This window comes from Fusarium oxysporum, chromosome IV (genome assembly GCF_013085055.1).
Source record: "Fusarium oxysporum Fo47 chromosome IV, complete sequence".
NCBI lineage: Eukaryota > Fungi > Ascomycota > Sordariomycetes > Hypocreales > Nectriaceae > Fusarium > Fusarium oxysporum.
Genome location: NC_072843.1, coordinates 2,625,891 through 2,640,999, shown reverse-complemented (window position 1 = coordinate 2,640,999; position 15,109 = coordinate 2,625,891). Strand labels below are relative to the sequence as shown.

The 15,109-nt window shown below is 49.7% G+C and overlaps 4 protein-coding genes across 4 annotated transcripts; 2 read left to right on the top strand and 2 right to left on the bottom strand.

Moving 5' to 3' along the window:
* Positions 1-369: 369 nt before the first annotated feature.
* FOBCDRAFT_132876 (exocyst complex component Sec5-domain-containing protein) lies at positions 370-3,609 on the bottom strand (the record flags this gene model as incomplete). Its single annotated transcript, XM_059607896.1, has 3 exons — positions 370-1,080; positions 1,137-3,217; positions 3,264-3,609. The coding sequence occupies 3 exons, from the start codon at positions 3,607-3,609 to the stop codon at positions 370-372; spliced, it is 3,138 nt and encodes a 1,045-aa protein (XP_059464691.1).
* A 707-nt stretch (positions 3,610-4,316) lies between these two features.
* On the top strand, positions 4,317-6,330 carry FOBCDRAFT_159451 (uncharacterized protein). Its single transcript, XM_031178909.3, has 5 exons — positions 4,317-4,614; positions 4,703-4,765; positions 4,918-5,004; positions 5,082-5,204; positions 5,279-6,330. The coding sequence occupies exons 1-5, from the start codon at positions 4,534-4,536 to the stop codon at positions 6,068-6,070; spliced, it is 1,146 nt and encodes a 381-aa protein (XP_031044796.1). The 5' UTR covers positions 4,317-4,533; the 3' UTR covers positions 6,071-6,330.
* A 348-nt stretch (positions 6,331-6,678) lies between these two features.
* FOBCDRAFT_221151 (uncharacterized protein) lies at positions 6,679-10,625 on the bottom strand. Its single transcript, XM_031178910.3, has 4 exons — positions 10,059-10,625; positions 9,661-10,001; positions 7,507-9,595; positions 6,679-7,457 (listed from the first exon to the last, which is right to left on the bottom strand). The coding sequence occupies exons 1-4, from the start codon at positions 10,158-10,160 to the stop codon at positions 7,008-7,010; spliced, it is 2,982 nt and encodes a 993-aa protein (XP_031044797.2). The 5' UTR covers positions 10,161-10,625; the 3' UTR covers positions 6,679-7,007.
* Positions 10,626-12,613: 1,988 nt separating this feature from the next.
* On the top strand, positions 12,614-14,934 carry FOBCDRAFT_30331 (uncharacterized protein). Its single transcript, XM_054704230.2, has one exon. It carries the CDS (start codon positions 12,829-12,831, stop codon positions 14,851-14,853), a length of 2,025 nt encoding a protein of 674 aa, XP_054560205.1. The 5' UTR covers positions 12,614-12,828; the 3' UTR covers positions 14,854-14,934.
* Positions 14,935-15,109: the final 175 nt, after the last annotated feature.

Genomic DNA, 15,109 nt, shown 5'->3' with positions numbered 1-15,109 from the left:
ATATGTATGACTAGGCACGGTGCCTTTGGCCCAATGTGTTATGAGGGGAGCAGGAAAAGTCAACGAAAACAGAATAGAAATCAGGGGCTGTGGTTCAACTCTGGCGTTCACGGCATAGACAAAAAAAGCAAGAAACAATATACCTCGGGGTTTCTTTGATGAAGGTTTCAGCGATGGAACGGGCTTGCAGAAGTGAAGAAAGTTGATCATGATTCACTTCGCTTATGCTCTAGAGTACTACGTATTCTTAAATACACAGACCTCCCCACCGAGCCCGCTCTAACCTGTAGAGTCCATATCCGTTGTGTAACTATCATCCTCCCGCTCTTGGTTGTTTGATATGCTGGAAATATGCGGATCCAGAGCCTTCTAGGTTGAGATACCGGACAGACCGCTATTATTCCTGCTAGGGCCGTGGCCAGGCCTTTTTGGCTTCTTGAAGCAAGCAAACTCGTTTTTGCTCGCTTCTCTAAGACGTTTGAGAACGTTGCGCATTTCGGACAATTCGCCTTGGAGACGTGCGCGGGCCTCGTTGTCCGTACGTGCATCGAGCTCTTGATAGATTTGGCTCTGAAGCTCTGAAGCACGCTCCGAAGTGTAGTGGCTGAGGGTCTGGGCGACGAATTCCACGTCGAGGGTTGCCTGCATGAGTGCCTCTAGAGTATAGTGTGGCCGACGTCGGAAGGCTTCTAGGAGCTGGGTGGACGTCTGTTCAAGGAGGAAGGACAAGACTTCGAATGTGAGAGCCGGCGCAGTAGTAGAAACCTGAGAATGGACAAGTACAAGGGTAAGAAGCGCCTCGTACACGTATGGTTTAGCTGCCTGAGTACGTTGCCCTTGACCAGGAGCCCAGTCAGGGGCTGAGATGCCTGATTGAATGACATCGCGAAGCCTCTCGATTGACTGCTTTGTGTAGGACTGGAAAAGTCGTTCGTGGATCTGTCCAAGAACTTCGCGAATCTTTTTGGACTCGTCAGTCAACTTGACGGAGAAGGCATTCTCGAACTGCAAGTTGAGACTTGGCACTACTTGCGACCGCAATGATGACAGGTTGCTCAGGGTCATGAGCATGCGAATGTTCTAAATAAAATTGTCAGTACAGTGAAGTCGTTCGAAGTGGGTGGTGGAAAGCCTACCCTGTCCCCTGAGTCCAATGCCCCTTTGCCCGCCATGCTCGGCGCCACAGCCAATGCAAGCGATCTCTCGCTATCAATTAACCAGTCGTCCTCCGTCTTCTTCAGAGATCGCTCGGCATTTTCTACCATGCCACTCAATGCCTTGTACAGGGTGGTAACATATTGGCTGCGGACCATCTGGAGAAGTTTGGTTGGAGGTGGCAAGACAATATCTCCCGAGCCTGACCTGGACATGGCATCAGGGATGTAGAGAATTTTCTGCATGCCTGATAGGACTGCTCCTTCGAAGGCAGCGAAGCTGGCTGGCATTCGTGTCACGTCCCCCATCTCAACCGAGCGCTGCCAGTCCTCAACATACTTAATATTCTCAGCATCTCTGTTCCAGGCGGCGCACAATGCTGTCACGCATCGCTCTCGGGAACCTCCAACAAGACTTCTGAGGCGATCGATCACCTGGCCTTCTCCGGACTCAATTGGCTCAATGCACGCTAAATCACCAGCTCCAGCGCCAACCAAAGTCAGCATCTTGGACAGATAGTGAACGCCGCTGATAGAATTAGACCACGGAGGCCAGAATGCCAGCTTTTCCCAGACTTCACCCCTCTTGGGCGACGGAGGAGGCATGTTGTTTGGGTCAAAATTGAAGCGAGGATCTCTGGGAGATGACAATGTGGCGGATCCAGGCGTCGTCGGGGCTGGCGTATTGGGGATTGGCGAGAAAAGCAGGGATACATCTTCGGGGGGCATATCCACGAAGAATGAATAAGCGTGTTCTCGGAGCAAGTCCACTAGTTCCACAGCTCCTTTTCGTAATTCGCCAACGCTCTGCGGTGATAGTTCATGGTGATGCCGAGACTCGCCGCGATATCCAACCGGAAGGGCAGCTTGAGCAGACCCATTAATGAACCCTTGCACTGTCTGCCAGAACTCTATCACCTCACCCAGAATACCTTCACTTGACAGGAGACTGTTAAGGAACGATAACATCTTCTCCCAGAGCTCAATTACTTCAGGTGAGTCGAATGTCAAAGGCTTGTCCTCAATCACCGGCCGTCCTAGGGATCGCAGATGCGCAGCGATAATATTGGGGTTCGGTTTATCGTTACTGGCCAGCCGGCGACGAAGCACCTCGATCTCAACTTTTGAGCGGTCTGCTGTCGATTGGATTTTGCCCTTCAAATGATCGTATCGGCTCAAAAGCCATACCCAGATAGGATTGTCGTCGGCGCCAAGCTCAAGAAGTAATCCGATGAGTTCCATATGTTGATCTTGAATACGGCCAGTTGTGCCATCCGTCCTGGATGAGGTGTGAAGAGTAACCAGCCTCTTCCAGATATCACGTTTGAAGGCGCGTATCTGCTGGTCAACATCATACCACATGCGTCCCGCTATCAACAACTGGTAAAGCTGGGGCTCCGTCGGTGTCTCGTCCCCTATTTCCTCTGTCAATCGTCGAGCTTCGTCTGCAATTTTTCTTGCCCTGCTGAACTCGTCGACTAATGATTCATAGTCCTTGCGTTTGATGCTGTCTGCTATCGACGTGCTCAGCTCAACATAATCCTTGAATCTGGTCAGATGATTTGAAACGGTTTTGAGGTTTTCCTCCTTCTCCCTTCCTCCTAGAGCAGGTCCCCATACGTCCTCAGCCTTTGCAGAAACTTCCAGGAGAGGGCCCTTTATTCCCAGCACGCCGTACTCGCTCTCTTTTGTCAGTGCATTCTTCTTACGCGTGTCAATATTGGGAGATGTCAGGGGATTGTTGATTCCTAACCCAGCACCGCCCGCCACACTATTGCGATAACTGCGACGCTGGGCTGCATTAGAGTGCGCATTATTGGCGTCAGGTGGTTCCATTCCGCGGTATTTCATCTCCTTATAGACATTATCTATTGTTGCTTTGGCTTTGACGAATCTTTCGAAGTTAGTCTCAACGAGGACCTTGAGGGACGCTGACTTTTGATCGATGGATTGTGATAGAACATCGAGACCAGTAAGGAGACTCCGAGTGTCGGCAGTAGCATGCATCTGGGAGAGGAAGAGAGCTGGTGAAAATGTTGTTGAGGAGAGTAGGAATCGATTGCCTGATGTAGTCACACGCCGTCAATCTATTATATCCGTGAAGCGTACAGTCATGGCACGGGAGCATACGTAGTCGGTGGTCATCTTGTAGGGGCAGACCAAGATGCTTCAGCGTTCTGACGACGCTATCGGTAGTCCCTAGCGGATCCGGCTCGTCTTTTTGAACAATATTTCCAACACCTCCTTGATCGTCTTCTCTGGGAATGTTGCTCCTTCGTTGGCTCACAGCTCTCTCGAGCGCCTGATAACGTGACTGTCTTCGTTTTATAGCAGCATTTTTCTCGCCTTCATCATCATCGTCCAAGTCTTCCAGGTCCTTTTCAGCTGGCCATTCTGTAGGATACAGAGTAGGAATCTGGTAAAAATCGAGGATCGTACGCTCGGTATCGGCCATGGTGATTCTGATGATGGTCTTGAGTTAGAACTTAGGGGTGGCGTCGCATACTCGATAGGGTCGGACTGTGTTGCGCCGGGTCGGCGCAGTTATCTTTGCGAATTATTCTCTAGTCTGGAGAGTGAATCTAATAACGAATGTCACACGCGCAATGTTGCACGGGTCTATTATATCACAGGTGATGTTGCTGTGAATAGGTGCTTGGAGATATAGTGTTATGATGAGCTAGAAGCTACCTATCCCGGGTACACGGGAGCAGGCACTACGGTAGGTGTATGTGGCTGGGCAATGGCCAGGTGATTGTACCTTATATTGGGCTGTGGGGTTCAAGTGTGGCAATCCAGCTGTGGCGTCACTTATTGCTGTGACGTGCATTTCTGTGGTTTCTTTGTGAAACATCAGGTGAACTACGGATGCCCACCGGCCCCTCGTTGCTCGGAGAAGGCTTCTGGATTGTGGACGATCCCGTGGAAGGACGGGAAGAAAAAAAAAATATATCAACCTAGCAATGGAGCGGAAGTCCGCGCGGGATACGAGGCTGTAGCCGAAAGGGAACCTTGAAACCACTGTAAAAGGCGCGAAAAAGTGGAGGGTAGTGGAGCTGGGCGCCGCAAATGCCTTGGCCTACCGTTGTTTTCAGTGGCTAGTGGCCCTGTGCAGACTGTCAACCTGTGGCTATACTGCCATGAAAGCAGCATTGGCCATTCGGATTTGGTCTGGTTTGGGGTGTGGTTGTGTTTGTGGTTGGGTTGGGCAGGTTGTTTTCTTCCATTGACCTGAGTTAATCTTTCCTCTTTTCTATTTCTTGATCTTCTTGTCACGCTCTTCCCATTATACCCTCTCCTCTCTTCCAATCCTCGCCTTACATTGCCTCTTCTTTCTCAAGCTGTGTCTAGCTAGTCTCTCTGCTCGCTCCTCTTCATAATGCTGGCCATTCGAGCTCTCCGAACTCCCGCCTCCAGGCAAGCCCTGCGCGCTGCTACTCCCCGCGCCGCCGTCTTCTATGTATGAGATCACCACCAAAACTACCCCAAATTTATTCAAAGCTGCAATTTGGGCACAACATGGGCATTTACTTATACCCTCTCTACAGAACCGATGCTACTCAACCTCTGGCGAACGAGTTGCTAAGTACAACGGTACCAAGGATGCCAATGTACGTTTTGCGCTCCCTCATAAAACACCTTTTGGATGATCCTAGCGCTCGGCTGGGCCGAGCAAGGTGCCGAGATAAAATAACTCAGTCTCGATCGACACAATGCTTGGCTTCAGTCAATTGAAGAGATATTTTGCTAACTCATCGCGCAGGGCAACTTCCTGGTCAGCTTGATCGAGGGTGACGGTATTGGCCCCGAGATCTCTCAGTCCGTCAAGGACATCTTCGCCGCCGCCAAGGTTCGTCATGACAACTCGCCCACCCGTATAAGTCGCACCAAAAAAGAAAACAATTATGCTGACACAACATCTTCAAGACCCCCATTGCTTGGGAGCCTGTCGACGTTACCCCCATTATCAAGGACGGCAAGACTGCCATCCCCGATGCTGCCATTGAGAACATTCAGAAGAACAAGATCGCCCTCAAGGGTCCCCTCGCTGTACGTCACCATGAACCAAATTTTGTCACAGTCTGCGTCTCTCTCATGACCCAATGGCTAACATCTCTCTCAAGACCCCCGTTGGCAAGGGACATGTCTCCCTGAACCTTACTCTCCGACGAACATTCAACCTCTTCGCTAATTTGCGACCCTGCCGATCCGTCGCTGGCTACGAGACCCCTTATGACAATGTCGACACCGTCCTGATCCGAGAGAACACCGAGGGTGAATACTCTGGTATTGAACATGTTGTCGTCGATGGTGTCGTTCAGAGCATCAAGCTTATCACCCGTGAGGCTTCCGAGCGTGTCCTGCGATTCGCCTTCCAGCACGCCGAGTCCATTGGCCGCAAGAAGGTCCGCGTTGTCCACAAGGCTACCATCATGAAGCTCTCAGATGGTCTCTTCCTTAAGGTTGCCCAAGAGGTTGCCAAGGACTTCCCCGGTATTGAATTCGACGCTGAGCTCCTCGACAACAGCTGCCTCAAGATGGTCACTGACCCCACTCCTTACAACGACAAGGTCCTTGTCATGCCCAACCTCTACGGTGACATTCTGTCCGATATGTGCGCCGGTCTCATCGGTGGCCTTGGTCTTACCCCCTCCGGAAACATTGGTGATGAGTGCTCCATCTTCGAGGCTGTCCACGGTTCCGCTCCCGATATTGCTGGCAAGAACCTTGCCAACCCTACTGCCCTCCTCCTCAGTTCTATCATGATGCTGCGACACATGGGTCTCACCGAGCACGCTTCTCGCATTGAGACCGCTATCTTCGATACTCTTGCCGAAGGCAAGGCCCTCACTGGTGATCTTGGCGGCAAGGCCAAGACCAACGAGTACGCCGCTGCCATCATCTCCAGGCTGTAAATATACATCCTTTAGTTTAGATACCTGCCTCCTCACCCGAGGGTTTATACGCGATTTTCTTTTTTTTTAAAGGGTAGTGTACTTATTGAGTGTACCAGACCTAGAATCAGGCACGGCGAAATGATTAAGTTACGGAGTTGCTCTTGATGATGCGGACCAATAAAAATAGTGTATGAGATGAGAACCAGTGCAAGATAATGCCTGATATGCGATATAGTATTGGAAACAACATAGTCAAAATTCAAAATTTATCGCTCTCGTGTCGCTCTCATAGCAACAGTTACTTCTAGTCCGAGGTAAAACTCCTTCCATATCTCGCCACAATTTTGCATGATGCCCATTCATCATGAGTTGCAGATACCTTTTTTGAGTGGTGACCAATTTTTTGCGCTAGGTAGGCGTTGGCTACCCTACAGTTCATCGCACCAGTTTCGGGTTCATTGGAGATTTTGTACCCTTGTGCTGATTCCCTTTTGCGTTATGCCCTACACCTTGCTTTATATAATTTTGAAAAGGATGGCATTTGTATCCAGTGGGATTGTTGAAGAGATGTAGTATCTCGCATGTAAAACAAGACTACTTGCAGTGAGAAGATTCATAAAGAAAAGCGGCCAACAACATTCATTCAGCTAGATCAAGGTGACGAGAGCAAAGAAAAGATACGACTTGACTGAACGTGCCAAACCACATTCTGTCCCATATTATTATGCTTCTAGTTCAACGCTGCCCCAGTCACCACTAGTAAGCGACGCTCCGTAAGTTACATGCAGGTCCAGATTCACCAACCCCCCTTGTGCATCGTCTTTGTCCCATCCAGTTTACCCTGATCCAAAAACCCAAAGCATTGCCGTTGAGCCGTTTGCGCCGCCTTGCCATCGCACCCTGGATAGCATTTGTCACCAAAAGCAACTCCACATTTGGAAGCTGTCTCTAGACCTCATAGTCGACCAGATCGAATTTCCTTATCAAAAATTTTGACGCCCCAAACCTCATAAAACTGCAGGACTCCAACGGTCTTGAGTCGAAGCCTCTTTCCACAATTCGAGGCATCATCATCGTCCTCCTCACTTTCGCTATCCGAACCCCAGGATGGTAGCACAGGCAGATTGCTGCTGTTGTGATGTGGATGGACCGTAGCCTTTTCCTTGCCCTTGCCTCTTCTCTTCTCCCCTTCTTCAATTGCGTCCGTAGGGCGAATGACCCTGTCGAGACGATCGTCCTCCATAGCGATCCACTCCAGCTTCAGCTCGGGATGGTGAGAGAGATTATCCACGATGAAGTTCAGAATCTCCCGCATGACCCATATACATGTGTCATTATTCCTGAATCGAAGAATGTTTATAGCACGAAGGTTGACTAGTCCAGCGAAATACTGCATGAAGGCGTGCTAATATTCGTGTTAGTGACTGACCGGACTTCTGATATTGCCAACTTACCACTGCGTGGATATTCATGCTGAGAGCCAGCTCCTCGAGCTGCACACCACGGTTACAAATAAGTATCATTGCCTTCTGATTCGCATCCCAGCTGTTGCTGTTTGATTCGTCCTTGATCATGAGTCTCTTGAGTGTGTGCATGTGCTTCCTGAGGACGAGCCGACGGATCTGGTCGATTGTGACGGTAGTTCGTGGTGCGAAACTCTCAGGCTTATGTTTAGCGCTTCGCTCCAACAAGAACAAGTCGTGCAATTCTTCAAGCTGGGACATGCAGTTGAGGAATGCGGTCGAAACATTGTCGGTAAAGACACTCCGTAAAGCCAATGGCGAGACCTTGTTCTCTTTGGAGAGCAACGTCCAGACTGGGCCCTGATTACCAACATTTAGTAGGGTCAGGTTCTTAATGCACTTCAGGTCAATAGCCCTCGACAGAACGGATGCCTTGACAGGGATGAGATGAATGCTCAGTGTTTCTAGTGCAATGCCACGAGTGTCCCGTAGGTATTCGTCAATCGAGCGTCGTGACTTTTCGCCGTCGTTGTTTTGAGCTTTTCCGAAGACTTGATCCTCGATATGTTTGATCTCGAGATGAGTCGTTTTGATCGCGCCTCTGATATGTTCAGCTTCCTGACTTAGTTCTCTTAGTTGTGTCACTGAGTCCTTGAACTGTTCCAACTCAGCGACAGTACCCTGCACACGAATCGCCTTGATTTTCTGGATGAAAGCATCGTTTTCGTCCTGCAACTGCTGTAGATTTGACAGTAGGGACTCATAATTCACCCGCTGTGCATCCAAGTTTGTGTGTACTTTGTTCAGCCCTGGGGTCGAAGATGGGTCTGCGTTAGCATCCGGTGTCTTCGAAGGTAATCCAGAGGGATCAGCAACTGCCTCTGGTGTTTCTGATTCATTAACTCCAACTTCCTTCTCCCCAATGTCCTTGGTCTGTTGTTCGTCCGAATCCACTTCCAACTCATCTATGGTATCCAGATGTTCAATTTCGATATCGTCTGGTGATGCATCATTGTTTGAGTCGTTATTCTTAGACAGTGGGGTCAAACTTGATTCCGTTGTCGTCGGTTTCGATCCGCCACTCTCATCACTCTGTTGCTCCTCATCATTCTTAGGTGTCGCTGAGGTGCTACCGGACGGTTCATTGTTTGACTGAGAAGGGAGCTCACATGAATCCACATATTTTCTTGCTGCCTTTTCAATCACGTCCAAAATATCCTGCTGGGCTGTCGAGAAGTCACGAGTGCCATTTATATGTGACATAAGTCTTGTTGAAACACTGCGGATAGATGACACAAATTCTTCCCGAGGATCTTCTGAATTGTCGTTGGTGCCGGCTTCTTGATCATCCTCTTGGCTGGTCGCTGCCTCGCGAGGACTCTGGATAAGCGCAGGCTTCTTGGTAATAAAAGGTTCGACATCAAATATTCTTCCCAGGATGCCCTCTTGAAGTTTACGCTCTTCCTGGGAGCGAAATGTCTTCGCAGGGCCGCTCGCGTCGAAGCTGGTGCTCTGGGAAACGGGAACTACTTGAAACTCATCATCGACATCAGAATCGTCCGGATCTGAGTCAGGTGGCGGTCGTCTAGCTTGCAGGCCCAGACTATCAGAAAGAGAAAGCTGCAGTTCGGTAAGTGTGGCGGAAGAATTTCGAACGCAAGTCTTGAGCTCCGTTACCAATTCGAGATTGTCGATATCGAGAACGGAAAGGCTTTTCAGTTTTTTGAAACCCGAGAGCGTTGGGGGCTCCTGTGTCACAGAGTCACGCTTACTTCCCTTTGCCTTGGAGGATTGCTTGGGCAGTGGCAACAGAGGAGGTGGTGAAGTGATGACTGGCAGAGATGCCATAGCACCAGCCAGTGGGGCTGAAAATACTCCCGGGGGAGGCCCAGGCGGAGGAGGGGGAATATCTGGCCAGTGAGTTGAAGCGGGAGGTAGAGGGTCAATGCTAAGAGGGAGAGGAGGGGGTGTGATGTAGTATGTATCCCCGGCTTGGAGGCGAATGTGGAATTTTGTCAAAGTTTTGATCTTGTGAAGCTCACGAAAGACCGGTCTGCTTAACTCAACGCGAATGTTCCACCTGGCCAGAAAATTAGTGATCAAGAACTTTCCAAGAAACCAGATACAGCCTGCTGTGGAACACACCTAAAAGATTCGAGTGACTTGGCTTTCTTCAGAGTGAGATAGAGTAAAGTATTAAGGAACTTGCCACAACTGGCACTATACAGATACGGCTTGTAGGCATGCTCGGCTTTCACGCCAGTGCTCACTGTATCCATAGACAGTTCTCTCAGGTGCTTCGCGTAGTTGTAATCACTCGTAGTGAAGGTGTCGAGGCCACCCGCAAGGCCATCGATTGGGGATTCGAACCTCACATCATCGTCATCGGGAAAGAGGATGTTGAAGCTACGATAGAGCTGCGCGGATGCCAATTCATGAAAGTGCCGAGATACAAGAGCGCAACATATCAACTCAGACTGGGAGCACTATGGGGTCGTCAGCAATGTCGCACGAGGTACAGGATTGTGAATCTAGTCACGAACATGCGACAAGATGTCCTGCTGGGTCTCAGCTGGGAGATCGAGAAAGGTGAGTCTGCGCTTGGGCGGGGTGGCAGCCTCGTTGCCGGTGGCCTCCGCATCCATGATGATTGAGCGGGGGCAGCGTGGCAACTAGGCTGACTCAAAGGCGAGGAGAGAACAATGAAGCAGATAGATCGAAGAGTAGAAGGACAAGGTCCTCAGTGGAACGGCCTCAGTCTCAACAGGCGATGCGACGGATGGATGGATATTTCGCGATGCGACTGGGGTAATGCGATGCGATGCGCTGGGCATGCAGATGCGCCGATGTAGGATGTGCTCGAATGGATAGCGTCGATCAGCAGGAGCTAAAGAGGAGGCTATAAACTGGGGCCTAAGAGATGAGAGAGATGCCGAAGCGACGATTGGGATGGGGAGACGTGTATGAAGATAGAATCATTCGGTTGAGTAAGGAATGAAACCAAAAAACGAAGCAAGGATGGAGGAGAAGCAAATCCAAGCAAGTCCCAGTCAAATCAGTCGCGAGCCGCTTTGGGGTCGTAGTCGCAAGTCTCAAGTTCTGGGTTAACGTTAGCTGAAGTTGAATTGTTGATCGTTGGTTGGCTGTGAATGGCGGCTAGTGCGGGGCGGATCAACGATGACCAGCTAGGATCTTCTGACCCAGTGCGCATTGCTCCGTAACTCAGTGGAGAAACATACTCTAGGTAAGGTAGTGTGGCAGCTCTTGCTGACTGCCTGCACCTCAAGTTTGGCTTTGCTGCACTGAACAACTTATCTGGAGGATAGGTACCTATCTTCCTAGATTCGAGTAGCCTATAGTGCCTCTCTTAGCAGTGGAGGCGTTGCAGTTAGCTGCTGAAGTTTGACGATATCTGAATCTTTTCAACCTCTAAAGTGCCTGCATGCATAATTTGTCTTTACCGGTCAAGTGATGTTGTGTAACAGTGCATATGAACGGCACCCACGGTTTTATACAGAATCACGAAACTAGAGCATCCTGATTCTAGCAGCCATCCTTTCTTATGATAAATTGCCTTTACCAGGATGATCGCCCTCAGACACTTCATCTGGGCACCTACATATATCTTGTGCCAGGTGTCACTGCTACAAATATGGATAAATAGACTAACTCTATATGAGTCACAAACAGAGACAGCTAATCTTTGTTACTGACGTTGAAGAGGCTGAATATTTATATAAACTCTCCACTGACTTCATCCTACACACGTGGCAACATTGGACTTGCTATGCATTTTTTTCAGCAACTTGATTAGCAAAGCCAACAGTGGCAGGGCACAGAGTATGGCTCCCACCGAGGGTTGATCCTTGAAGTTGACATGACATCAACTTCATGACGATTCTGTTCTGGCAAATAATCCAGTGTACTTTACTAGTAAGATATCTACCTTGCCAAGTTTTGATCTTTGTGGGTATGTGCGGTAAAGGCATACTGACCAAGACGACACATAATCGGGGCCCGGGTGGAAATAAATATGATTTTCATGGTTTATTTAAAGTGATGCTATGTGCCCCTCAACTATTAGATACCTGCTTGTCAGCCTCAAGTTATCATGATCACTACATGAAACACCACATCTCCAAATCCGCATCCTGGTTTCTTAAGTGCAACTAATGACTAACGTTGCCTTAGATCTCCCGTCCAGGCATGCACTAGCCGTCTGATATTGGAAGCTACCTTAGGTAGGTTCTAGTTAGTGTATATCTACGCCGTCCGAAAAAACGCCCCCCACCGTTAGCCTGACATAGTGTCTTGTTTCATGTTTTGAATGTTTCTGTTTCTCCGTAAGCTGTGGGATGGGGTTTTGTAAAATCAAAGGTATTGATCAAGAGAACACCTATTTGCTGGATATTATCATTTCCAACCAGACTGAGTCCCTTTGATTCTGTTTTGAGCCACGGTGTTCTGAATACTGCAATTGTTCTCTGCATGGATCACTTCTAACTAGGGCTTACTTTGCGAGAGAACGGCGTGAATATTGAGCGCTGATATTGTAGTCTATGTAATTATAATCACAACATTGTGTTGACTGGTCTTATATGGAAGAGTATTCATTGATTTTTGCCTTTGATTACGCGGCAGAGCAAGAAAAGGGGGAGATATCTCGATTACTTGCGATCATCACAAGTGTCTGGGTCTAGGCACATAATTGCCGAGAGCCAAGTCATCAAACGGTGGGAGGGCAGACTGTTGTGTGGAACGACGAGTACAACAGCCAGTTAAACAATTCAACGCTTGTTTACGCTCGTATAAGATGACGCTCGTATATTGTTACGGTCAGTGCAATCATGACCAACAGCTCTCCAAGTCTAACGCAAAGCGAACGTTGGCTCTAAGAACATCATGAAACTATAGTTGGTGGACCTGGTGCTCTATCATTCTTCCCCGCCCTCTAAACTGCGGCCCTCAGGTTCCACCTGCAGGGCTGTGTGGCTATGTTCGATCCCTCTGGACCCCTTGAATCAACGCTTGGGTCAACTCAGGCACCCGTCAGTCATCCGTTTCATCGTCTGTCGTATTTCTTCCATCCTCACTCTCACTCTGACTGTCATTCTTGTTTATTGAAACCGAATTGACATCTTCCACGTCTGTCGCTATCATCTTTGTTACAGACACTACTCGAGTCTTTGTAATCGCATTCACAGCTAAAGATATTATATTATCGTACCTTCATCACCACCTTCATCCTCCCGTCTAAATATACATCGTGAATACGAAAACGTTGAAACTTTCCTTTCGAATTAGAGTATCAAAATGGCCGACACAGAGGAGCCCCAGTTCAACACTCTAGCTGAGCGCATTGCTGCTCTCAACAAACAAAAGAGTTTCACAGGTGCCCCAAGCCAAAGTCCCGGACCAGTTCGCAAACGACCGCCGCCTCCTCCCCCTCCTGGCCGGCCAGCAATTGAATCTAGAAGCCAGACGGTACCAGCTATTTCGACCACTTCAACACCGTCGCAGAGTAATCCAGCGATTCCTCCTCGCCCTACGCGAAAAGCGTCGACACCACAATTAACAGCGCAGAATGGTCAACATGATGTCCAACAACGAGCCCCGCCTCCGCTCCCAAGTCGGACCCCAACTATGCAGTCCGCTCCGTCTTTACCACCAAGGCGACCCTCAACGCAGTCTAGTCTAACAGTGCGGCGGAACTCTGGCTCGTCAGAAAGATCACAGAACTCGGCGATATCTTCGTTATCTACGGGCAGGCCTCCATCATCAGTGACGAGTGTCAACTCTGATGGAGCTGGCTATAAGTTGCCACCTGCTTATGATCCCGCAAGTCTCCCCAAACTTCCTCCATCAAGAAGAGAAAAAGAAGCGGCCGTCAAGGAGGCAGCGAAACCCAATCGTGCTCCGCCGTCACCGCAGCCCCCACGGGCTATTGAGCCTGCGCCTCCAGCTCGACCTAGTCTGCCACCTAGGCTGCCTTCACGCCCAGCAAAACCACAAGCGGATGCTACACCTGAACCACAAGCGGCGTCGCAACCCAGAAAGTTACCCCCAAGGCCATTGGTGAACTCAAAAGCGAAGACACCGGTGATTCTTGGGTTTTCAAACAAGGACAAACCCAAAGACTCCCAGCCAGCACTACCCACACGGCCTCCGATCCCAGGCCGCTCACAATCGGGAGATGAACCACCGCCAGTGCCGCTCTCTTCTCGACCCTCAGTCGCCCAGATTGAAGCGTTCGAGACGCGGGCTCTTACTCCATCTGCTCCAGTATATGGATGCCTAATATGTCGGGACTGGAGCGATCCAGATGCTGTAGCTACGCAGTATCCTCGAGATACTGTGCCGAGGGATGACCCGGTGGGTTATCTGGCTCAGGTTCTTTGTGGCCCATTTCCCTCATACACGGACAAAGCGCGAGCCATCTTTACTTGGTTCCATCACAACATTAGTTATGATACCGCTGCATTCTTTGGCAATAATGTAAGGCATATGACGGCGGAAGATACAATTTTTACTGGTAGAGCCGTATGCGCAGGATATGCAGAAACATACAAAGCGATCGCTAACAGAGCTGGCCTTGAGTGTGTAGTTGTCACCGGTCACGGGAAGGGCTTTGGATACACTCCGCTCAAGAAGGGCGAGCGCCCACCAAGAGCAGATCCAACCGGACATGCTTGGAACGCAGTGCGAATCGATGGTGGTGACTGGAAGTTACTGGACGCATGCTGGGGTGCCGGACATGTAAATGGGCAAAATTACGAGCCCAAATTCTCTCCTCTACAATTTACCAACGCCAATGAGAACTTTGGCCTCAGACATTTCCCGTCCGAATCACGATATCAATTCAGGGCGGACGGCCAACCAGTCACGTGGGAAAACTACTACACTGGAGGAATTGATGGCGAGCCCCATGGAATGTGCTCAACTACAGGTGAAGAGGGCATCGCCGAGTCCAGTGTAGAGCCGAAGCAGCGGCATATACCTATTGACAGCGGTGAGGTTGTGCGATTCCAATACTCAAAGGTTTGCGAACACTGGTCAGAGAAGATGTGTGGCGGTAAAGAGCGGCTGGTGCTTCTCTGCCTTCCCCGAGGCGATGGTCAGAAGGAAGAGATGATACCCATGGAAACGAATGGATACTGGTATTGGCTTGACGTTAATGCAAGCGATCTCGGGCCTCGCGGCAAGTCGGTACGGCTGCTTGTTCTCACAAAGTTCGGAGACCGCGAAGATGCAAGGGGAGTCACAGGCAAAGAATTCCTCGCCAAGTTTGGTAGATGCGCAATGGGCTGGTCGTACCTTGTTACATGGGACTTGGTTTGAGGCCTCTCATCTGATAGTCACATACTTGGCGTCTCCTGATGGTACTATATATCTGCATGTTGCAATCTGGAAAGACTTGGCGAATACACGCCTCATCGTAAAATCTCCGTCCCGCACCTCGGTGCATGAACTAGACACCTGACGACCACTTCCTCAGGAAAATGATATGGACCATCTGTTAGTGCAGATGGTGAGTTTATGCACTGGAAACTCAATGCTTAACAGGAACAGGGGTGTATCATCAGTTCCTGAATGC

Bases quoted from the DNA above. Each gene is read 5' to 3' on its own strand.
- FOBCDRAFT_159451 (XM_031178909.3), top strand. From the start codon at position 4,534: ATGCTGGCCATTCGAGCTCTCCGAACTCCCGCCTCCAGGCAAGCCCTG. The intron at 4,615-4,702 runs GTATGAGATCAC...CCCTCTCTACAG, and splicing joins CCCGCGCCGCCGTCTTCTAT to AACCGATGCTACTCAACCTC. The intron at 5,005-5,081 runs GTTCGTCATGAC...AACATCTTCAAG, and splicing joins ACATCTTCGCCGCCGCCAAG to ACCCCCATTGCTTGGGAGCC.
- FOBCDRAFT_221151 (XM_031178910.3), bottom strand. From the start codon at position 10,160: ATGGATGCGGAGGCCACCGGCAACGAGGCTGCCACCCCGCCCAAGCGC. The intron at 10,002-10,058 runs GTTCGTGACTAG...ACGACCCCATAG, and splicing joins AGCAGGACATCTTGTCGCAT to TGCTCCCAGTCTGAGTTGAT. The intron at 7,458-7,506 runs GTAAGTTGGCAA...CACGAATATTAG, and splicing joins GCATGAATATCCACGCAGTG to CACGCCTTCATGCAGTATTT.
- FOBCDRAFT_30331 (XM_054704230.2), top strand. From the start codon at position 12,829: ATGGCCGACACAGAGGAGCCCCAGTTCAACACTCTAGCTGAGCGCATT.